Below are 23988 nucleotides of genomic sequence, written 5' to 3'. Positions count from 1 at the left end.
CAGGCGATGGGATGCAGCGACGGCTTTCAGCAGCGTTGTAATTCCCGCTCTCTCCACTTGCCTTTCACCCAGGGAACGCCAAGCCCGAAGGGTCCCCTGTACTCTCCCACGAGCCCGCCAAGGTAAAGCAGGAAGACAACAGGGACGTGACGCGACCGAGCCGACCCGCTGTGAGTCTTAAATTATTTCCCATGGGGACGTTGCCAGCCAGCTTGGCCACGTTTCCCTTTGGTGCAGTAGCACAACCGTGGGGACCCCAAAAAAGAGGCTAGTACCATTGCTCATCCAGCGGAGAGACTGGAAAGCAGTGGTATGGCTAGAGCCCTTGGGAGATTTGAATGCTTAAGAGAGTGCATGAGTTTTTATCAGGAACCCAAGTCTAGGGGAAAGCACTTAAGCCTGTTTTCACGTGAAGCAGATGCTTAAGGGCTTCGCTAGCTTGGGCGCGGTGGTTGCTGATGGCACATTGTTGTGTTCCGTGCTGCATGTCCCCCCGCAGCAGCCCAGCGGAGGGATGCTCTGCTCGGGAAGGCCGGGTGACCAGCCCCCGACAGCCTTCACAGCTTAAAACCAAACCTGGTAGTGGTTTCTGTACACTCCCGTTCTATTATTCTGAGCAAAATCTCATCCGAAGTGTTTCCTCCTGGTTTAATGCTGTTGACATTTGTCTTTTAAAACTGCAGAGTCAGCCTAATAACAAAATGAATTTCCACTGCTTCTCTTTTTTAATGTGTATTAATGTTTTGTTGATGTTGGTTTTTCTCTCTACACTCCACAGCGTTGAGCTAACAATTCTAATTTTATTTCTAACCTGCTTGCCCTTCCTCTGGCTTTTTCCTGTCCCGATCTGTTTCCTCTGATGCTGATTATTCTTCCTTTACCCACAGAGCTATAAGAAAGCTATAGATGAGGTTAGTGATATCTTTTCTCAGTGGGTCATGCCTATGCAAGGTTGACTAGTTAGCGCTTAATATCGAACCGGGTTTTCTTGGTGCTGACATTGAAAAAGGTGGCGATGCAATCTTGGGTCAGATGGGAGACCGAACGATTGCGTTTCGGCGTAGGGAGCCTGCCCGCGGGGAGGGGAGCGGCGCTGCCGGTGTGTTCTGCTCAGCCGTGGGCTGCCTGAAACCCGCTGGCCAGACCACTTGCATGGAGGCCGTGGCAAGAAGCACCCCAACTTTCACGCGTGGAGCAAAGGGTGCTGCCGTTGTTCGGCGCATTTGAAAGAGAAGGAGTGAGAGCGGAGGTTTCTTGCGCAGGTGGAGGTGGTCGAGGCAGCCTGCACCACTCACCACATTCTGCTCTCAGCTACAGCCCCCGGCCGCCCACTGATTTCAGTGGGGCCATCGAGCGCTATTTGAAATGCATTTTAAGCCTAATTTGAACGAAGGCGCTTGGCAGATAAAGGAAAACAGAGCAGTGGAATACAGTGGGGAATTCATTCTCATGGACCAGACCATCAGCTGTAAAGCCAGTCAGCGGAGCTGTCTTGGATGTTGATGGGCAATGCTAGTCCTCATCCATCCTTTTAAAAAAAAAAAAGAGTCCTGAATCACACCTTTTTCACTATGTGATAATATTTTAAAAGCGTGTGCATCTGGTGATGGTGAATGTTTAAATGTTCATGGGAAGAGACCAAACATTCCTGATTGAGCATTTAACTTGCCTGACACGTGAATTGCTGTGCACACACTGCTCATACTGGTAACTGCGGGGCTGCAATGGAAAGCACCGGTATCAGCAGCCTCTCCTGCAGCCTCTTTCCTCTAAAAATAGAAGATATGAGAGAAGGAAGATGCGCTGGTTAGTAAACTGGTTCTCTTGGATAAAACATGAGCAATGCGTTTTGTTTAATGAGGTGCTTTGTTAAGAAAAAAGCACATAAATCAGAGTCTAAATAGAGGCAGCGCGTGTGTGCTAAATTCAAGTTCAATGAGCTATGTGATTTTGGAAACCAATCTGACTTGATTCTAGCAAATATTAAATCTCAAGAAGTCTTTGTAATTAGAAGTAATTAAAGAGCACTGATACTGCTAACTTATGTATTATGTCACCCTCACTAATAACATTTCAAACACATGTGGAACTACAGAGCACTTTCTTTCTAGTTGTCAGATTGGTTTTGGTCCAAGAACAACTCAGTGAAGCCGTTTAATCCTACAAAGTGCTCATTACTTAGAGAAAATGGTAGCATCAAAGAATTAACCATCCCGAGGCAAAGCTTTAACTAGGAAATACGAGTTATCTGATGATATTGTCTGGGAGTATTATTGCTGTTATAACTTCCAAATTAGTTATTAAAAACTAATTAAGCTGATTTTTCAAATACTTGACTATCTTCTAGTGATGACCAAAGAAGGTTGGTAGGGTGCCTTGAAACACGTTAGAAATGGAAGGTGCAAAAAATAAGTAATTTTCACGGTCCATCGCTGTGATAGGGAAGGGTTTAGTGCTAGACCTGCACTGCAGGAATTTCAGCTGCAATTTTAAGAGGCCCTGATGCAGTCCTAAAGTCCTTTTTAAAGTTGAGAAAGCTCTAAGCCAACTCAAAGGCAAGTGCTCAATAAAGAGCGTATTTTATACTGTAAATTTTATAGTCTACTTTGTTAAGCTGTTCAAATTTTCATTGATTCTTATTTAGGTAAAGAAGCAATCATATGATAGAAGCTGCTGCAGCACTAATTAAAATAATTTGTTGTCATGACTGCAGATTTGACTGCATTTCAATCGCAAAGATGTTGGCATTGAAAGTAAACTCTTGTAATAACCACATTCTCTCTTTAACCGTGATAAAGAGCCTTTCTTTAAAGGTACAGAGAACGTTTGGATTTGGAGAGGGATATATACTACCTACCCATCACAGGTACCTGCTGGGAAGCAGGGATTGATCCTTTCGTTAAAAACCAAGCTTTTTTTGGTATAGTAATATTTACAGGTCTGATGCAAAGCCCTCTGATGTCCATGGGAGTCTCTGCTCTACGTCAGAGGGCAGGCAGGGCAGGCAGGCAGGGCAGACCTGGGAGCAGAATGTGCGGCTGTCCACCGGTGGGAGCCCGCTGGGAGGTGTGGGTCACCAATAACCAAAGTACAAATTGCTTGCAAAATATTCCTGCTTCACGATTAAAAAATAAACTGGGTTTGCATCTCAGCCATAGAAGTTTTCCATCGTTTTCTTCATGTGTCGACGGGATAGATTTTAAGAGCTCCCTTTGCAACCGTAATTAATATTGCTGTAGTCGCCCTGCTGGAACGGTAAACTGGAAATGCAGTAAATGAGAGTATGGCCATAAGACAATTGTGGAATTTAGTCTTTTTCAATGAGTTTCTTTCTCCCTAATCCTTTATCTCTGACCGAATGCACTGATGCCTACCTCGGTCACTAATATAGGGAGAAATGGTAAGACTGACAATTGCGATGCTTTGTTCGTCATGTGCATGTCTTGTGCAACAGAGTTCTCTAACCCATTCTAATTCGAGCTCTCATGCTTTTCTGCCCTACTGCTTCCCCCTGCATTGCTATAAAAGCATGTAAGATAACAAAAAGTCTCTTTTCTACACGGTGCCTGCCATGTTCCTTGTTTTGAAATAGCAGTGTCTATTTTATATGACTGTCGGGTCTGAGGCCTCATCAAAGTCATGGTAAACTGAAAAATTATTACTAGGCTTTGGGACTGCTCCTATCTTTTTTCTTGTTTCAAGGCTTTTTTTCTTTTCTTTTTCCCCTTAGCTTGTAGGCTGCCACATTTCACATAAAGTGCTTAATGGGTCCCACTGAGGGATGGTTTTGGGGGGCTTTTTTTTTTTTTTGATTGTGTGGCTGACTCAGAGCTGTGACTCCAAAGTCTGGCTGAGCTGGGCGCTTCTCCTCGTGCTCCTCACCGCCTCTCGGCAGCCGCCCGACGGCCCAGACTCACCACGGAAGCAGCTCTTGACGGGGGATTGCACCACTCCATGGGAGATGCTGTCATTGCTTCCTTCCCAGATGCATTTATTACAGAATAAATACAATTATGGGGTCTCTTTGAGAAGTTTGAAAGAAGAGAAAACCCTGCAGGAGAAATTCTCCGAGCCAATCTTTGAAATGGCGTTGTTTTCCAGTTTACTATGATGGTGACTGAACTTCACCTTTTCCAACAAATATAATTTTGTCGTGTATATACATATAAGTGTGTGTATATATATATGCACATACGCGTTCCAAACAGAAAAAGAAGAGGTTGGCTATTGATTTTTCAGTGAGCGTAAATCAGTTTTGTTTTGTTTAATAAATGCTACATGCTACAAACATTGTCTTACATTCGTCTCATGTTTGTAACGACTCTGTAAAGCTATTTCTTGTTGCTCGTGCTGTTAGCATTGGCTTTTGAAGAGATGTGTGTGACGTTCTTCTCACTTTAAATATAATAACCATCGCTTTCTTGTTTTCTTGCCCCCATCCCCTTTAGGATCTGACGGCATTAGCCAAAGAGTTGAGGGAGCTGCGCATTGAAGAAACCAATCGCCCCCTGAAGAAGGTGACGGACTACTCCTCCTCCAGCGAGGAGTCGGAAAGCAGTGAGGAGGAGGAGGAGGACGGGGAAAACGAGACGCACGATGGGACCGTGCCTGTCAGTGACATCCCACGGCTTATGTAAGAAGCGCTTTCTTTTGGGGGGCAAACTGTGAAGGCGCGGCGTGTCTTGGTCTGGAGGAGCCGTAGCTGTGATACGGGACATGTCCAAAGCGCGTCGGTGTTCGGTGGCTGGCACTGGGAACGGCGTCATGGTTGCAAGGGGTAATTTACTCAGATGGGTCTTTTTCCTGGTCCAAATTAGAGATACTTAATGGGAAAAACTGAATTATTTCCACTGCATATTCAGTGAACTTGGACTCCAAGCTGATGGACCTGTTCCTGCTGATGAGCAAGGCGGGTTTTTGGCCAGAGTGGACATGCCTGACTTCATCCACACCTTGAATGTGCCCACAGGGTTGGCATGTTAAAGCTCTGCCTGCTCTTGAGCCTGGTCTTGCCCCAAATCTTGATTTCTACCGTGCAGAAGCGCAGTACTTGGTGGCCTGCCCAGTGCCAACTGTTAGAGCCAGGATTATAATAATCCTGAATCTTTGTCTTTGATTTTTGTCCTTGGCTCAGTCTCTGTGCAGCCAGCAAAATGTGGTTGGCTAAAACGCTGAAATGAAGAAGTCAGCAGGCTATACTATTGCATCCCCATTATAGGTCGTGGGAGACTTGCGCTTTTGAATATCTAGATGAAGGAGGAGGACAGCACAGCTTCAACACACACAAAGCAGCTGTCATCATGCAGAGTGAGCTCGTGGGGCATCCCTGCCCGGGCTCCCTACCCGGTGCTTTGCAGCCCTAGCACTGCAGGGGCGTTTCTGGGGGCTCTCCGCCTGGCAGTGGGGTCTGTCTCCTGCCCCTTTGAATTCGCAGAGGAGTTGTGGGAAGGCTTTAGGGGATTATTTGCATTTTAATCAGGTTTTTTCCATTCTTCCTGCTAAATGAATTATTAGTCAATATAGGTCTATCTGGCTTCACAGTGGTGGGGCATGGAGCAGCAGGGAAGCCTTCTGGGTGGCAAGGAGAGCCAGGGGATCCATGTTATACAGAGTGCCAAGCTCCAGGGCTGGAGCTTCCATCCAGCAGAAGAAGAAAAATCAGAGCTCTTGGAATTTGTTGGAGAAAGTCAGGAGATGGATGGATGGCTGTGAATATGCAGCAGTCGGGTGGGCAGGCACGTGTGCAAGAGGGGGCCTCAGGCTGCTCGCAGAAGAGGAGTTAATCTGTGGAGTGGTTAATCTGCACTGACATCCTTCCACCAAACACCTTTGCGTTTGACACAGCACTTTTCAGTGGATAAAATATCTCACTGAATGCTTTGGAGCCAGATGTGTCGGACAACGGGCATGGTGGTGAGATGGACGCCCCAAACCCACTGCCAGCCGAACACTGCTGAATGTGCCCCCGAGACTGAACACTGGGGGGCAAACCCTTGGTGTCCCAGTGAGGTGGCAGGGGCTCTGTCCATATCTAAGCCTCTGCAGGTATCTGCGGTCATGGCTGCGCTGCTCTGTGTCTGGGGAAAAAGAAAGTGAATGCTTGGCTTTACACCCTTATTTCACAAAAGGAACCTTAACTCAAGTTCAGGCTAGATGTAGTTGGGCATTTTTCTATCAAAGCTTTATTTTTTCCTATGTTCAGTGTTTTTCCATTAGAAACTGGGGCTGAGAGGGATCATCTCAACTTCTCCTGCACCTTCTGAGTGATCTTTGTATAACCCATTTTTAAACTTCCCTGGGCATCTTCCCTGAGCCCTGCGCTGCTCTTCATTCCAGCCTCTGTCCAAGTCTCTTGCTACGGGATAAGCCCATCCATTGCTTTGTGTCCCAGTGGACAGGAGGGACCGTTTACTCATTCCATCTTTACAGATACCTCTTCTACATCTGAAGACTACGATGACTCCCTTCACATCCCTCTTCTCTGGGCTGTACAAGGCAGCTCTTGCTCGTGTCCAGGGATTTCTTGCAGGGTGACACTGAAATTTGGGACCTCGGGGCTACCACAGCCATTCATTCACTTGCTGTATGGTCTCAAAATTAACATAACCTCCTTTGCCTCTGGTTTCTTATTTCTAAAACTGGAATAATTGTGTTACTTTCCCATCCTTTGGCGGTGTTGAAGCGCTAATGGTAGGAAGGAGGTGCGAGCTCCTCATGTGAAAGGTACAGCAGGAGAATGGCACGCTGTTGTTCGGAGTGCTTTATTGATGCCTTTCCAGTCGTACGTTTGATACGATGCAGGCGAGGATCCATCATCGAGCCAGTCCCACCTTGAGGTCCCCGGGGCTCACATCTCGCGCTGGACCAGTAGCCCCCTTGATTAATGCAGGCTTGCTTTGCCTTTTCCCATTACGAGGCTCCCTTGTGAGCCTCTGGGCATCGACAAGTAGGTGTGCATGGGGATGACGTGGTAAAGAGTGAATTACTTCAAATTGATGGAAAGCAACCGGTCTGTATGGCTTTTAAATGCAAAGTAACAGGTCTCATCAGCAACACCTTCATAACCACCATTGACCTTTCCTGGCACACGGGCAGGGCTGGGTAATCCAGAGGCGCTTCGTCATTTGCTTTTGGATTCATTTGAATTTAAGCAGCTGGTCTGCTAAGAACGTAATAATAAAGTAACGGTGGCTCCTCACCACCTGCGACATCTGCTCTCAGGCAGTCCTAAAATTTAATGTGTTTGAGAATAAATTCTAGCCTCTCTCTTGACATAGCAGCACAGAAATAAACTCAAGGCAAAATCGTGGGTTAGGGCTACATTTTCACCTGGAAAACAGCAGAGAGCTACAGGACACAACTTGTCCTCCTGCCTGAACCTCCTCCAAACCCCGTCCCCTCCCTCGTTGTCTTTTGTCGTCAGATGCTCTGATGCACTGCTCCCTTTTCAGGGGTTGAGATGGGGAAGAAAGGGAGTGATTTTTTTTTTTTTTTTTAAACTTTCTTAAGTAGAAAAAATGATGTAGAGCGGGACTGCAGCTCCTCGTTACCTGTTTGGCAGTGCCTCTCTTGGGGCACCCTGGGACAAGAAATGCCCTTCTCTTTGGTGTCCGTGCTCTATCTGTGGTGTATCGACCTGACCCTGCTGCTCTATTTCTGACAACATAAATAATTTCCCCATACATTTAAGTGGATATATTTTCTGATTTTTCTTCCTGAGATACAAAGCCTTACCCTTATTGAAATAATACTGTATTAGAGGACTCTTCATCTAGTTTAGCAAAGGAAATAGTCATCATTAATGCTTTTCCATTCTGTCCTCAGACCAACAGGAATTCCTGGAAGCAATGAGCCGTACAACCTGGGAATGGTGACAACCCACGGGCTAGAGACTTCCCATGCAGATACGTTTAGCAATATTTCAAGGGAAGGGACTTTAATGGTGAGGGAGGTAAGTTGTAAAACAAATATTTCCATGGAGCATCTTCAGGAGGTTTTGCCCATGTAAGCACAAAAACTAACAGTGCTGTGTGTCCGGAACACAAAATGACTGAGTAAATTGTGCTCCTTAGTGCTCTCGTTCATACAATTTACACTCGGAGCAAATGTGACAAGTGCAAATGTTTCTCAGAACTACAAACAGCAGTGAATAGTAACGCCAGGGCACAGTGGGGAGGATGCTTGTACAAATGACTTTGCCGTAATCCCATGATAGCTCCAGGCAACAGAATTTACCTTCAATTTACAGCGTTTAGTTAATACACTTGGAACCTAGCCCAAAGTTTCGCCTCTTCTTCCCAACCTTTGCCACCGTATAACCGTCAGAGGCGTGCAGTGTTTGTAGAGCATTTGGAGGCTTCTACCAGGGGCTGGTCCTGCTCGGGGACCCCGAGCCCCCCTCCCCACCAGCCAGCCATCCTGTGCGCGCCCAGCAAGCCGGCTGCAGGGGGCACTGGGCATCCCACACGGGTGTGAGCCCCTGTCCCCAGCGTCACGGAGGTAAGGCTGCGGTGGGAGCAATCCTGATGGATGGTACTGCAGGAATGAGGCAGAGGAGGCATGTTCAGTTGGCTGTGGAAGATGTCCCTCAGTGTTTCTCAGTTTCCCAGTTGCTGGAATATGCTGGTGACACTGCTGGAAATGCAGACGGGTAGCAGATCTCCCGGTGAGGGGGCAGGAGGCTCTGGCAGTGAAACAGGGGAGTCACTCTCCTGCCGGCATGTAAAGGAGGTGGATGGGAGAGGAGAAGGAGTGGGGGGATGTTGGAGTCAGCAATCATAAAGGAGGAATGTTTAGATGAAATGCAGACTAGGCTTGAGCAGCACTCTGATTCTTAATTCTGGTTTATATAAAATACATATGAAAGGGAAAAAAATGAATGTAACTTTGAAGGAGAGGAAGGAGCTAGCAAAAGAAGTCACAACATATTTGCTGCCTTCCTCCACAAGTTTTGGAGCTGGGCAGCAACGCACAGCCCACCTAACCCCTCGCTGGCACGGAGCTGTTCAGAGCAGGGATCCCCCCAGGCTGGGCCGCCCTCTGCGCATCCTTATAGCAGGGAGGGTGATGCGGTTGAGCAGGAGAACAAGTCACTGCTGTAACAGTGAAGCCATTTCTGAAAGGAGCTTGGTGTTAAGCATCGCAACGGTAAAACACGTGCCACGCCAGCAAGGCCGCTTGAGAAAACAGTGATGCAGAAGGGTTTAAAAGCCATGGGTGAGACAGGCAGCTGGGAAACCCCTTTGGGAGGAGGGAGCGTGATAAGAAGCCCAAACTGCAGCCTCGTGCTGGGTGCTGTTTGCTCCCCGCTACCGCCGTAGCCATCAGAGGACAGATTCGCTGAGGTCAGTGGGCTTTGGGCAAAGGGCTTTTCGCTCTTTGGCAGGATGGCAAGGTGGCTGGAGGTGATGGTAACGAGCGAGCAAAAGATAAATGTTGTCAGGGCTGGTCAGAAGCTTGGTGAGCCTGTTCAGAGGGAGTTTCCCACTAATCCCAGTAAATGGGCAAGTCTCTGTAATGATCTCGTTGATGTGCTCCGGGTAGGTAGGATTCATCAAAATGGCAAATACCTCAAAGCAATAGGCAGGGAAGGGAGAAACTTCCCAGCACCTGCCTTGCACAAGGTGGGGATGGAGAGGAAGGGGAGCCCCGGGGAAGCCCTGGGAACCTCGTGCGCAGAGCGAGACGCCAGTTGTTCTGCCGATGTTCTGCCAATGCTGCCGCTGTTCACTGCTGTTTTGGGTTACAGAAACATGCAACGGGGGCTGTGTTGGCATTTGCAGTTGGGCTACTCGCCGCTGTAGCTGTGCAAAGCCGTTAAGGCTAATGCTGATCGAGGGGTCAGATTCTGCTGTCACCGTGGCTGGCGGCCGCGTGGGAGGAGAGCTGGCCATGGGGTTTGCACCCATGGTGGCAAGAGCAGAATCTGCCCTGCATTCCTTGTCTCAAAATGACAGTGATCAGGCTTCTCTCTGTAACGTGGCTAATGACTCTGTATTGACTTTGTGATTAATCCTGTCTTTATTTCTCCTGGGGCGGGGGGTTGGTTTGCTGCTTGCCAGATTGCATGGGGATGGAAAGAGAGAGGGTCCTTCTCCTGCGCTTGCTTTGGGAACAGGGGGACTGCCAACGACTTGGGTTTGTTTGGTTTTTTCCTCTTCTTTTTCTCTTCCCCCCCCTCCCCCCCTTCTCGTTCTTCCTCATGCCTTGTGTCTCTGCAGACCTCTGGTGAAAAAAAGCGTTCTGGCCACGCAGCCAGCAATGGCTTTGCAGGTCACATCAATCTACCTGACCTGGTGCAGCAAAGCCACTCGCCTGCAGGCACGCCGACCGAGGCCCTGGGGCGAGTCTCCACGCATGCGCAGGACATGGACTCGGTGCCTGAAGTAGGTGGTGGGGGGGTTCCTCTTTCTCCTTTGCATCGCTTTAAACAAGTATTAACATCTGCCCCATAAAGGGGCTTTCCTGCTTTCCTCCCTGGCTTTCTTGGCTCTTCTCTCTCTTTGTGTCTGGTCCACGTGGGTGAGCATAGTGGAAATGCAAGGGAATCTGATGGGTTATTGCTGTGGCTGATGGTAGAAATTTATACTAGGTCTTCTCTCAAGCCCACCAGCTGGAGTTTTGGTGGTGATGGCTTGAATGCTGCCAACGGATGTGCAAGTTCCCCCCCCGCCCTTTTTTTTTTGCACTTGGAAATAAGAGAAAATTTTGAGAGCCAGAGATGCCATTAACTTCAGTTGGGCCCAGCTTCCACCCTTGTGATCTCTGATACTTAACATAACTCAAAAGGTTAGCAAAAACCAAAGACAACAAAGTTCTGCATAGTTCTTCAGACTAGCAAAAATCTGCACACCTTTAAAATTGTGTGTTTCCAGTCATGGCAAAGTATTTCTCCCTGGTAGCTGTTTTACAGGGACATGATTGAACATTAACAATGTATAAGGCGTAAAAAGTCCTAGAAAGTACAAGATATGACACATAAGACAAGGGAATTGGTGTTTCTTGCTTACCATCACCAGCTGTGGGAACCAGGCAGAGTTCTCTGTTTTCCTGTTAAAAATCAACCCATTTGGTGCTAAATCAGCTGTTTTATTTAATTTTTTCTTTTTATTTTGTTGGTTATACATCAAAAGTTCTGTCATCGTATTCTCTTTCATAGAACTGATGTACTTATTTTATGGTTTACTTTTACTAGCAGTATAAAAATAAAAACTGCTTGGAATTGGGCATTGATAAAACGTAAGAACAGATGGTGCGTAACTTGACCTCAAGGTTTTATGCGTTTCCTCGTTGCCTTTAAAAGCAGTGATGAGAGAGTTGATCCTGAATGTAACACCTTCCACGGTCATCCTGGGACTCCTTAAACACAGGCAGACAGTATGCAAGGATTGGGTTTAAATATACTCATTTATAGAATACCAACCAAGAAGATCTTTTCCATTTCTAAAACTGCATTTTTAGGGCTGACTGAGCCGGGAGTGGGTGTAAGTGGAAACTTGGGGATTTAGTTCTCAGGCTTCCAGGTGACTCATGGTGCTGCGAGCAAAAAGAAGGGAGCACACACAATCTCACCCTGCAGCTTGATGCTGTCTCCGTAGGCCACCACGGAGGTTTATAGGCAGTTGAACAGGACCTGGAGGAAGATGAGGTCTTAATATTTAAATAAGGGACTTGGATGCTGTTAAAATGCCAGCTTCTTAGGAGACTGGCTGAATCTGAGCAAGGAAAAGAAGTGCTCGGTACATTGGGATGAGGGGTTTCTTCGTAATGCATTTGTCGGAAAGTGCCTGGCTCTCAGCTAGAAAGCATCCGCGTGAATACTGATTTTTTCCCCCTCCTTGAATTGTTGGTGCTTTGTGGAAAAGACATCCAGTGCAGGGAAAAAAACGTGTATTTCTTGGATATCGAAGAAGCACAAAGTAGTGAGTTTATCTTACATGCGCACAAAAATATCACGGCATACTGTGTATGTATATGTGGTATCTGTTCCTGCAGCCTTCCCTGCCACAGGCTGTTAACTCCTTCCATGGGTCTCGGTTACCATGTGCTTTTTGGAAATCCATCCCATTTCTATGGAAACAGGCGGGCTGTCAGGGACATAGAGACAGGAGGGAAGCGGGATGCGCAGCGTGGTTTTGGCAGGCACGGGGCATGGATGCCAGCTCGCCCATGGGTGCCAGCCCCAAAACACTTGGAAAGTTTTTGCTCATAAACCTTTTTGTCACGCGATGGAGGACAGGTACGAGCCCAGCCCAGTTTCGGTACGATGTGCCGGGGCGGTGGTGTTCCCCATGGCACGCGTTCCCGCGGCACGGGCTCGTCCCCGTGCCAGTTCTCCATCCAGGGGCTGCGGCGGTGGCGTTGGGCGCAGGGAGCAGCCTGGGCTCTGGTGACTCGGTGACATGAAAGCTGAGGGAGATTTATTTCAGGGAAGGAAAATGCCCCAAGGAAGAAAAATGTGAGCAGTAATGTTGCTGCAGAAGGACTTGGGTTTTGCTGCTGTTACAGCTCTTCATGGAGGTCATACGTAAAGCATATCCTGGGTAAATACTGCAGTAGGAAAAATAAGCTGCTCAACGAGGGGGAAAATCACATCACATTGATTCCCAAGGCAAGGATTTCCTCTTGCCTGGGAGAAGGCCTCAGCCCCATTTTCTGCCTTAACAAAGCAATGACTTTAAAAAGAAAGCAGTGCGATGTTGCAGTTTGTTCCTCTCCAAATTCCCCTGGCAAAGTATTGGCTCTGACATTCCCCGCGGTACCTTCAGATTAGGTTTTGTTAGCTTAGAAATGGCCATTTCTGCAGTCCCACCTGAAATGCTGTGGACAATTTAAAACACTTTATTGAAATTGCAGGCGACCTGTACGTGATGTCCCCGTGAGGTGTGCTGAAGACCGGACTTTGGGGGGGATGGAGCAATGTGGGGGATGCCGTCTTCTGATGAGCCTGAGTATCCGAGGCATTTTCAAACATCCCCTGTTCAAAAGCTCACCCTAAATTTAGTATCGCATAGCTCACCCCAAGCCTTCCCCATCTCCAGCACTTCAGATCCTCCCAAAACCGGAGCAGCCAGGCGTACTGAGGGGTGTTGCTGGGTCCTGCCTCAGTGGTGGGCATGAGGAGCAGCGATAACAGCCCAGCAGAAAGAAAAATAGGCATTTTGCTAAGGAGCTGATTTTTCCTACTTTCCCAGCAGCATCATCAATATTTTGGGCTTAGCCCAGCAAAACCCTAGATTACAGCTGGCAAAAGCAGAGTGGTATTACAGCAGTACGAGCTCTCCCGCTTATGCTTTACAGTCCTAAAATAGATTTCCATGACCTGTTGAAATAAAATCTTTGCTCAGACTGTGCTAGTTAGCATTTTGCTTTGGCACAAGGAAAACAGAAGTCCCTCCTTTTCCGGCTCTGAATTACTCTGGTGGTCATTGGTCTGTGTCCACTGCCCTGTGCCGGAGCTTTCTGGAGGCTCCCAGCACCATCCTGCCAACCTCGGCTGCAAGGTGGGAGAGTGGGAAAAGCAAACTCTTGCCTGCCTGACTTCCCTGCTTTTAAGGCAGGCGTGTTACATGCAGAGAAGTTGGTTTTTACCTGCATTGACTTTTGCCTCTGGCCCTGCGGCTTCTCCGCTAACTGGTCTCATGGCTGTGCTGTGCTTCTGCCTGCGAGACGAGAGCAGAGCCAGGCCCTGCTCCTCTTGTTTTCTGTTCCTCATGGACACTCACAAATCCAATTTAATGTTTTTCCTGATTAGTTGTCGGGGAGGAGGAGCAGATGTTCATAGAGGGCTCGAAAAGGACACCAGCGGGGCAGGCACCGGGTCTGCTAATTAGAAAGTCTTACATATACACACATACACAAAATTATTGTTATTTCAGTGCTCTGAGATCTCTCTTTGCTGTTTATTTTCCAGTATGGTATGGGAAGTAGCACCAAAGCCTCTTTCACCCCCTTTGTGGACACCAGAGTGTATCAGACCTCGCCCACTGATGAAGATGAAGATGAGGACGAAGAGTCATCTGCTACTGGTAGGAGGCAATGGGGCCAGTTTGAGAGGGGAGGGCAGCGTGGAGACCGGGTTGTGGAGCCTGAATAACCCCACTGAACCTTTTCTACCTTTCACTTACTCTTGTCCAAACATTGCTCATGTCTGCATCCTTGTGCTCACCAGTTTCCATCCAACTTCTCGCCCACCAGTGAAATGCCATCAGAAGGGTCCAGGAAAAAATAGGGAACAGCAGAAATCCACCCACACGTCTGCCTGGGCAGCCAGGAGGAATGTTCCTGGCAGAACTAGGAGGTGGTAATTGCTCCAAAAAGCTGGCAGTCATTGAAAATGGCTGGATATGGGCAGGCGGGCAGTGAATAGCGCTGGTCAGCTCGATGGGCAGGGCTGGAGGTCTGGGGACATCACCTGCTGATGGGTCTGGTGGTGGTTCCAACCCACAAGAAAATCCTGATGATCCCTCTTCAAACTAATAGCTCGTAACATAGTGATACCAGAAAATAAACCAAGTATTGTCTTCCTATTGCAAAACAAACCTGACAGAAGGGGTACATACAATGAATCCATCACACCTCGCTGTTTTGTTGTGTTTCCTTGCCAGCCCTGTTCACCAGCGAGCTGCTCAGACAGGAGCAGGCCAAGCTGAACGAAGCTCGGAAGATCTCGGTGGTGAACGTCAACCCCACCAACATCCGTCCCCACAGCGACACCCCGGAGATTCGGAAATACAAGAAGCGCTTCAACTCGGAGATACTCTGTGCTGCTTTATGGGGTAAGCCCTTTAGCACACCGTGCCCTCAGCAAAGCTCTCCAGAGCGTGTGGCAAGCAATGAAACGTGACTGTGTCATTGCAGAACCAAGCCCCTGCCTCTGGTTGTCCCCTTCTCCATCCCCGGCAAGGCTAATGTCCCCGAGTCCCTGCGCTGTGAGAGCGATTCTTCATGTTCATGGGAAGATCACAGCCTTAGCTGGGATGGGTCACTCTCTCAGTGGTAGCAGAGACGAGCTCGGGGTGTTGTCCTTGGGAGCAGCCATGGCTCCCGGTGCCCATTGCCCTCTCCTCTTCAGGTGTGAATCTGCTGGTGGGCACAGAAAACGGCCTGATGCTGCTGGATCGAAGCGGGCAAGGGAAGGTCTACAACCTGATCAACAGACGGCGATTTCAACAGATGGACGTACTCGAGGGTCTCAACGTCCTCGTGACAATATCAGGTATGCCTGTCGTGCTCTCACCCCATCATTAACCTTCTCAGCCGTATTCTCAAGCGGTTCCAGCTCAGACAAAACCTGCCCACCACTGTCAGAGAGAAGCTCCCAGGGGAGGTTGGAGGTGGTTTATTCCAGAATCAAAGGCGTTAGATCTACAAGAATGCCTCCAAGAGCAATTTGCTCCCATCGCCTGCCAGCTTCGCTTCATCTGCAAACGCTCCATCCTCCTGTAGCAGGGCAGGGACGGTGCAGGATACAGGCAGGATACGGGCAGATACCCCAGCAAGGCAGGTAGTCACGGCTTGAGGGGGCAGCGAGCTCTGCTCTTGCGTCTGTTTGGCTCTAGCCAGGGGAGCCATGAACCATGGCTTCAGGGCTCCAGCTCAGCCCACAGCTGTGCTTGGGGTGCCCCGAGCAGTGTGAGGGCCATGGGCTTGTCGCTGTCCCCGGGTTCAGCTGGGAGCTCCGGAGCTCTCAAATCAGGCTCATGGGGAGATTTCTGGCAAAAAAGCAAAATCTCTGTAGCCCAGTCTCCCAGGAGAGCACCCAGCGTCCTCCTTGCAGAGCAGCCCTGTGACACACATGGGTGGCAGAGCTGGGGCAGAGCCTTCTCCTGCTGAGACCTGCCCTGCAAAGCTCACGGAGGACAGCAAGAGAAATGCTCATTAGGAAAATTGCTTGATACCATCCTTCTGTTTACTTTCGTGTTGTTCAGCACCTCCCTGGGCTCACTCTGCATTTGCCAGCAAATTCCTGCTCCCTCCATTCAGACGGGGCACCAGCCCCTGCAACAGCGCTGAGGACAAACCCTGAGGGCTTGTGGAAGCCCACGAGCAGACAGAGCCCCTGGTTTATGGTTTGGGTACTCTCCCACCAGCCTCAGTGCGAGCTGTGTCCTGTCCCTGTAGCAGGGGCTTTGCAGCAGCAGAGAGGTTTATAGCCAGATCGCAGCCGTCCAAGAGGCGTGCAGAAATTTGGCAGCCCCTCAGCATTGCAAAGCCCAGCACCGGGCTTGCTGGCAAATAGCACTGCCAGTCACAGACCGAGGAGCTCGTGTCTCAGCTCCGGGGTGAAATTAATGTTGTACAAAGGAGAAGAGAGGGAAGAAACCAGGTAGTTGAGGGGTAAGAGAGCTGGGGTCATGGCCCCGCTGTGCCTGACTGTCTCCATGAACACTGATTAATAGGAAGAGGAACATTTCCAGCCTGCGGTGAGCGAGAGCCCGGCTCTTCCCGCATCCACCTGCAGTCTGGGAGGCAGAGGTCTGTGCTCTGCTTTCCATACCTTTTTTCCCAAGCAAAAAAAACCCACAACAACTGAATTACTATTTTCAACTTCATTGTGAAACGAACTTTTATGTTGCCATCTTGCGAGTGAAAATAAGCACTGAAATCTCAAGATGCACTGCTCTGATGGGGAAGTTTCCTTTGCCAACAGGAAAGAAGAACAAGCTGCGCGTGTACTATCTCTCCTGGCTGAGAAACAGGATTTTACACAACGACCCTGAAGTGGAGAAGAAGCAGGGCTGGATCACGGTCGGGGACCTGGAGGGATGCATCCACTACAAAGTCGGTGAGTGGCCTCTCCAGAAAAAAATGTCTGGAGGGATGCATTTTTGTTCTCTAGTCTTAGATCTGACCTGACAATTTCTCTTAAAAGGATGGGTAGACCACAGCCACAGAGAAATTTGGTCTTCATCTGTATGTATTAGGTGGACACTTTACCAAATGAGGTCCAACAGAGAGATAGCCTGAGAAGCTGTTCCTGGAGATGAGTTGTTCAGTCTTGTTGGAAAGAAAGTGAATGTTTTTAAAATGGGTTTTCTTTTTATTTTAGTGAAATATGAAAGAATCAAGTTCTTGGTGATTGCCTTAAAGAATGCTGTAGAGATCTACGCTTGGGCTCCTAAACCATATCACAAGTTTATGGCATTTAAGGTATGTTTCTCTTTTAACCAAAATACACTCTGTAATTGTAAATACGTGAGATTTCTGTACTATGCAGAGCAGAAAAGCGTCTTGCTTACGTAGCTGCGCTCCTCGGGATGCCTGGCAGGCATGGGAGATGGGATACATTCTGGCTGAAGAGATGGGATACATTCTGCTTACGGCTAGAAATTAAGCATTAGTATTAGCTTATGCTGGCAGGCTTTACTTGGGAGGTTTGCCGAAAGCTGACCAAATGTCCATGAGTAAAGCTGAATTGGGTTTTTTGGTGGGGGGAGATAGTGTTGTGTTGTTTTTTTTTTTAACTTCTGCCTAATTTTCCACATACAGTATGAAAACAGGTTGGCATTATTTTCCATTTTTATTTTGCAAGGTCCTCTCCCCTTCTGCAATGTGGATTCTGTTTCAAGACAGAAAGTCCAGGAGAATGACCCACTCTTTTTCTCTTTTCCTCTCTCTTTTCATCTACCTCAGTTTCCTTCAGTGAGACCTTTCTCCTCTATAACCTGCCAACGGGTATTTTATACTTAGTACTTTAAAGCACTTTTCATCCTAAGCTCTGTGCAGAGACAAGTCACAAGGGGCAATGCCTTCTGGAGACATTCATGCTGAGTAATCTCATTTTGCATCCTTCCAGCACAAATGGGCTTATTTGGTATTAGGTCACATTTGCTTTTTCTGAACAAAAGCCAAAATAAATGGGCTCAGTGACATGGATTGCTCAGCAGCATTAAAATATCCTGGGATCCAGCCTCCGCCGGCTCTGGTGAGGATGCTGGTTGGTGCTCCTGGTGCTGCTTCTCCGATTTGGGGGGGGCTGAGCTTCCTTTCCTTGCCTTGTACGCAGGGATCTGTCGGGACAGTGGGAAATACCACCCACTGATTTTCCCTGTCAGGAGTCAGAGTGGTCCTTGCACAGAGAGCCAGGAGCCCTTTTCTCTCCCTGGGGGTGTTTCACCCTCCTGCTGAGGACCTGAGCCATGGAGAGATACTTTGTCCTGGATTGGTCCATGCCAGGTACCTGGTCCCAGCCTGCATCCAACAGGTTAGATTGAACAGGGATAAGTAGGTCTTTGCTAATCTGACTCATTTCAGCTGCCCAAACTGGAGCTGTCATCCCTGCTGAGAGGGGAGATGGGTGGTCACAGCTCCCTGCAGACTCTCATCTTGTTACCCTGAGCAGCACCGGCATCGGGGGGGTCCCCGCACGCTGGCTGTACACACGCTCATGTAAAATTGAGCTGTCACCTTCCTTTAGAGACCAAATCCTCAGGCTGGCCTTGGTCTCCTGGGGGAAAAGAGCAGTGCTTGGCAAGGGTGAGCACTTATCTGCTGGGATGGCTGGAGCGAGTGGGTAATACCCTCTGAGGCATCTGACATAGGAACAAACAGGAATGTAAATAACCACATATTTAGTAGGAAACACAGTCAAACAAATATGATTTCAAAAGCGTATCAGGCTGCTGCTATGGGGATTTGTTGGTTTTCTGTGATACTCACTGAAGGGATTATAAAAGTCTTTTGCAGATCTCCAGCACAAACCGTTGCTCGTAGATCTCACTGTAGAAGAGGGTCAGAGACTCAAGGTTATCTTTGGATCACACACTGGTTTCCACGTGATTGATGTAGATTCTGGGAACTCTTACGATATCTACATACCATCTCACGTGAGTACCTGTGGGAGTGCTGCTGCATGACTAACACAGGTCACCAGCAAGGTTTGGACAGGCCCTTGGTGGCTCAGTAATGGTGACCAGCCAGGTGACATCTTGCCATGGGTATGCCGTTCTCCGGTGCCATCCTCATTGATACTCACTTAAAGAGGACTCGGAGGTATCGCATACTTCATGTTCATTATTCACACAGGCTATTTCTGTCCTCGAACCTGAGCAGTCAGGTTTAAGGTCGCCATGTCCCACAGAAAGGAGAATCTGTCCATACGCCACATGGAGCGGTAGTGGAGCTCTCTGTAGGGCAAGATGCCATGAAACCTGGTTCTTGGTTGTTGGACAACATAGACCCACCAAGAGCTGGATGCCCAGAGCACTGTCCCATTGCACGGTGTCCCAGATGTGCTCACCAACGCTTACTTGTTCCTGCTGAGGTAGTGCAGGTGAGGGTTGCAGGATTAGGGTAGCCCAAACGTCAGTAAGCCTGCAGCTCAAAACTCCCAAACCGCCTGACAGCAGGGACTCACCACAGGACCTTTCTCAGGTCCATCAGCTATTTCAAGAGAGAACCAATGCTACAGCAAATATTGTAGATGAGGATTTTCTTGTTGGCTCATTTAAGTTCCATCCATGCTGTTGGCCCAAGCAGCATGAGAAACTGGTCTAGGAGAAACTGGGTCACTAATCAAATGCAGAAACTGCTGAATCTGATCTGAGCAGCAGAGCCTCCTCTGTGAGAGCTGGCAAAAAGCGTAGGGAGAAATACTGGGGCAGTTTGGGATGGTTTTGTTGTCTTAGCTATGGAAGGGCAGACATGGGTGGAAAGTCGCTGTAGAAGCCCTTGGAGCTAGAGACTGATGGCTAAAAAAATGGGACTATTTCCTCCCTAGGGCTACCTGTAAAATTCTGGGTTCATTTGCCTTAATTTGAGTAGGAGATGGATTCATCAGTCAGCGGTCGCTTATTTGTGTTACAGCCAAGTGTCAGCCATCAGTCTTGGGGGTGTGTATGTTGTGATCGCTCTGTAATTGCTGAACCTGACATGTCAGACAGCTTTGATGGTAGGGTAAATGTGACAGTGTATTCCCCTTCAAGCTTATCTCTGAAAGCCAATGCCTGTTTGTTGAGTCAAGGGAGGGTTTTGTTCTTGGCTTGGTTTGGGGCTTTGTCTTTCTAAGGCTCTGCTCTCTTCTCCCTATCCCTTCCTCCATTCAATGTAATTCTGACTTTTAGGGTTTATTTTAACTGCAGATTCAGGGCAATATTACTCCTCACGCCATTGTCATCCTGCCTAAAACAGACGGGATGGAGATGCTTGTGTGCTATGAGGATGAAGGCGTGTATGTGAACACCTACGGACGGATAACTAAAGATGTGGTGCTCCAGTGGGGAGAAATGCCTACTTCTGTGGGTAAGTTAACCTTTCCTCTTCAGCTGTATGAAATACAAATGAAAAGTAAGATGAGGAGTTGAGGATGCTGAGATGGAGTCATTTGGGCTTTTGTTTATCAAAGGAGATTTCTCTCAGCCAGATAAGAGATGCAGTTGCTAAATGTCTACAATTTGGTCCTGTGCAATAAGAGCAAGTGACTTCTTGGAGATTTGAGCTCTGGTTCATCTTAAGTGTAAGATAATATAAGCTGTTGCACTGGTGGGATACTGTGTTGAGTGGAAGAGGGGCTGAGTGTGGAGCTGGGAGCACCTGGGTTGCTCCTCTGGCTCTGCTGTTGCTCAGCTCCACGACCCATGGAGGCAGGCCACTGCCCAGATCCTCACCCACAGAAATCGGAAGAAGTGATACTTCTTCCGTTTAAATGAATCAGCAATTTCTGGATGAAAAGTGCTATGTGGAGGCTATTATCCCTGTGGGCACATGCCTGGCCGCCTGTGCCTCTGGCAGTCAGAGCTCTGCCATTGATCTACCCAAGCTTTGAATAACAGCCGATGAGAGCTTTTCTGCCTGTTGTGTCATATTTAGCTCAACACGTGTTGTAACACCTACCAAACACTTCCTTTTGACAGCCTACATTCATTCCAATCAAATAATGGGCTGGGGAGAGAAAGCTATTGAAATCCGCTCAGTGGAGACGGGACATTTGGATGGAGTATTTATGCACAAGCGAGCTCAAAGGTTAAAGTTTCTATGTGAAAGAAATGATAAGGTAAGTCCACTTCAAAGCTTGTACCCATGCTTTAAGCTACAGCCAGCTACTTTTAGACTTCAAGTCTGGTTTATCTTGAGGTTAATAATTAATCTGAAGGTCCTGTTTAATAAGCAGTGCCCATAAACCCCCTCCCAATTAATTCAGTGGATGCAGCCCTCAGCCTGTGATGGGAAGATCTGCAAGATGTCTTCCACCTCAAGCTGAGATCTACGTTGACTTGGCTTGACTTTCTCCCAAGTCTTGCATCTGAACATTAACTATTGAGGCTGCCAAGTAAACTCTGCAAGAGCTGAGAAATGGTAGCACTAAGGATGTGTAAGGGACCCTGATTTGAGCTCTGGTGCAGAAACGCTTTGATGCATTTTTAGTTTTGTGATCTTAAAACTATTTTCTCCATGGAGCCCCATTATTTTCTGTGGACAGCTCTGGAGGGGCACCGGAGTTGCATGGGGAACACGGCTGTCGTGTAGGTGACCCCTGCCGTGGGTGTTGCTGGTGGGCAAGGGGCGCAGGGATTGAGGGAAGGAGAAATTCTGGGAAGAAAAGGAATATTTGCATGGAAGATGGCTGAATGCCGAGGTCCGTTTCTGCTGTTGGTATTTCCTCATCTCACAGTTTCACCAAGATAAATCAGGACCATGCAGCAGGGAGTTCTTTTGTAACAAGCATGATCACAAAACACATGAAGAAACGGATTGCCCTGTCCCCAGAGCAGGGTTCATAACATGCAATAAATAAGGTTTGAGGCCGCGATCCGTTTATTGAACAGCTGCTCATTAGTTGAGCATTGCCCTACCTGCTGCATGGAATTAAGCTGGAGCTGTGCAGAAAAAATGTATCCTAACCTTGCAATTGAGTAAACCACAGGAAGCTGCCCAAGAAGCTGAATTTAAGTTGTCCAAATACCCCTAGTTTGCTTTTTTCTAACTTTTGAGTACTTGACTCTGCAGGTTTTTATACTGTTTTTTTAAAGGGTTGTTCTTCTGGTTTGCTCCTATTGATTCCTTTCCTTTTCTAAGAAAACTGGAAAACCCCCCACCTCAGTCTTTCTAAAATACTGGAACCAACTGATCACTGGTGGGTTTGAAATTCTAAATACAGATGTTTCTCTTTCTGGAGAAATGGTTAATGCCTAAAGTTGTGTGAAGACTGAATAATTTTTGGTTTTAAAAAGGCCAGAGGCTTCAGACTGTCCCCTTAGACATTTGCAAATTATAACTTATTTTCTAAGACTTCTATTGGGGTTGAATGCTGGTGGATCCTGACAGAAGCACCAGAAGGTGTGTTCTTCATAGAAAGTCCTGATACGTTTCTGTGCTTTGAGCATACTGAAGGAAAGTAGTTTTCCCAAGCTTTATTTTCAGAAACAGCTGAAATACCGGGACTAACTTTTCCGCAGAAAACCATTTCAAATTCCCATGCAGGATATTGACCCAAATGGTTAACCTTTAGCAAGAGCCAAACCACCGACAGCACTCTCATTAATATTGCATAATAAATGGTGCCATGGCAGTAATATGTGACAAACTCAGTATTTTTAAGGCATTCCAAACCTTGCTCTCTTTGGTAGTGATAGCGAGGGAGGTTTTATTACCATGTTTGCTAATAAGTGGTTCGATTTGATCCGAGTCTTGCGTGGGTTAGCTCCGGCCCCTGAGCTCCATGGAAAACTGAGAGCCGGGCAATGGGTCTGCGTAAAATTTCTGCTGTCGACTGGAGAAAAGGAGCAGGGAGGGAGGTTTAGGCAGAGGAAACCCACAGGGCGTGGGGCAGCTCCTGCTTTCCTCGCTCACTGAGACAATTAACAGACTTTTTCTTAGAATAATAAAAATTATTAATAAGGGGTTTTTTTGCTTCCAAACAGGTATTTTTTGCATCGGTGAGATCCGGAGGAAGCAGCCAAGTGTTTTTCATGACCCTCAACAGAAACTCCATGATGAACTGGTAACAGAGGAGCACTTGGCACTCACCGCCATGGCATTATTTCTAATTTAAAGGACATTAAACACGTGGACTAACACTGTAGAGGCAGATGCGGGGGGCCCCGAGGAATGCCGCTCCCCACGCTCCCCCGGCGCTGTCAGCCCCGGGGCGGGGGCTGCGGGCAGAGATGGACTTTCGCGCTTGGACCCCCCGAGGTCTCCTGATTACGCTGTGTTATAGTGGGTTATGAGTTTTCCTTTTTTTTTTTTTTTCTTTTTTTTTTTTAATTTTACTTTTTCTTTGTCCCCTACTTTGTAAGAACGGGGAAAGAAACTGTGTCAAAAAGTCTGTTTTTAATTCTGTCTGCCTGCTAGCATCAAATATATAGTATGTTGTAAAGTTACCAATTAAATCTGGTGAGAGACAGCACAATAAATGTACCTTTTATCTTTGTGATGAAGGCCATAACCGTATAGCTGGGTAATTTTAGAAATCTTTTGCCTTCACCAACATTTACATGTTGCTTTTGGCAGCAACGGCTTAACGGATTTTTAAAGAAGAGAAAAAATAATAGGTTTTTTTCCCCTCTTTTGGGAAATGGATTTTAAATGGCTAAACTACTAGCCTTAGACTAATAAAATCAGCTACCATTTTTGTCAAGTCTGTCAATCCATATTTCTATATGGATCTTCACATAATGGTGTGTCTTGGTAGGGACAGAGGTGCCATTTGTTGTTGCTCCGGAGGTGCCCGCCTGCCCCGGGGCTTGGCCGCGGGCGCTGGGATGGGGGATCGGAGGAGGAGAGGACAGCGGAGCGGTCGGAGGAGCCCCGTGCTCGCCCCCGAGGCGGGATTTGCGGCCGCAGACGGCTCCCAGGATGCCGTGGGCGCTGGACCCCGATGCCGAAGCCGGCACGAGCTGTGGGCGCTCGTCCCCCCCGAGCCCAGCGCCGGGCGCTGGCGTGCGGAGGCAGCCGGCACAGGGACGGGGACCACGAAACGAGCTGCCTGTCCCCCGCGTTGCTGGATTGGGCTTGTAAAGAGCTTAAAAAAATATATATGTGTGTGGT

The 23988-nt window shown here is 47.9% G+C and overlaps 1 protein-coding gene across 6 annotated transcripts in view; it reads left to right on the top strand.

Annotated features, from left to right (window-relative positions):
* TNIK (TRAF2 and NCK interacting kinase) overlaps positions 1–22943 on the top strand; it is a 79230-nt gene extending 56287 nt beyond the window's left edge. For 3 of the 6 annotated variants that reach the window (XM_075716189.1, XM_075716191.1, XM_075716187.1), the window contains 14 exons: positions 73–170; positions 888–911; positions 4449–4633; positions 7825–7951; positions 10221–10385; positions 13913–14027; positions 14607–14777; positions 15074–15217; positions 16652–16786; positions 17051–17151; positions 18678–18827; positions 20082–20241; positions 20853–20992; positions 22860–22943. In XM_075716189.1, coding sequence (XP_075572304.1) covers positions 73–170; positions 888–911; positions 4449–4633; positions 7825–7951; positions 10221–10385; positions 13913–14027; positions 14607–14777; positions 15074–15217; positions 16652–16786; positions 17051–17151; positions 18678–18827; positions 20082–20241; positions 20853–20992; positions 22860–22943 — 1799 coding nt within the window. The remainder of the gene's footprint in view (positions 1–72; positions 171–887; positions 912–4448; positions 4634–7824; positions 7952–10220; positions 10386–13912; positions 14028–14606; positions 14778–15073; positions 15218–16651; positions 16787–17050; positions 17152–18677; positions 18828–20081; positions 20242–20852; positions 20993–22859) is intronic. The other 3 variants (XM_075716190.1, XM_075716192.1, XM_075716188.1) reach the window with 1 other exon arrangement.
* The last annotated feature ends 1045 nt before the right edge of the window (positions 22944–23988 follow it).

Source organism: Pelecanus crispus, chromosome 9 (genome assembly GCF_030463565.1).
Source record: "Pelecanus crispus isolate bPelCri1 chromosome 9, bPelCri1.pri, whole genome shotgun sequence".
Lineage (NCBI taxonomy): Eukaryota > Metazoa > Chordata > Aves > Pelecaniformes > Pelecanidae > Pelecanus > Pelecanus crispus.
The sequence above is the reverse complement of the archived record's forward strand: the minus strand, read 5'-3'. Positions and strand labels throughout refer to the sequence as shown.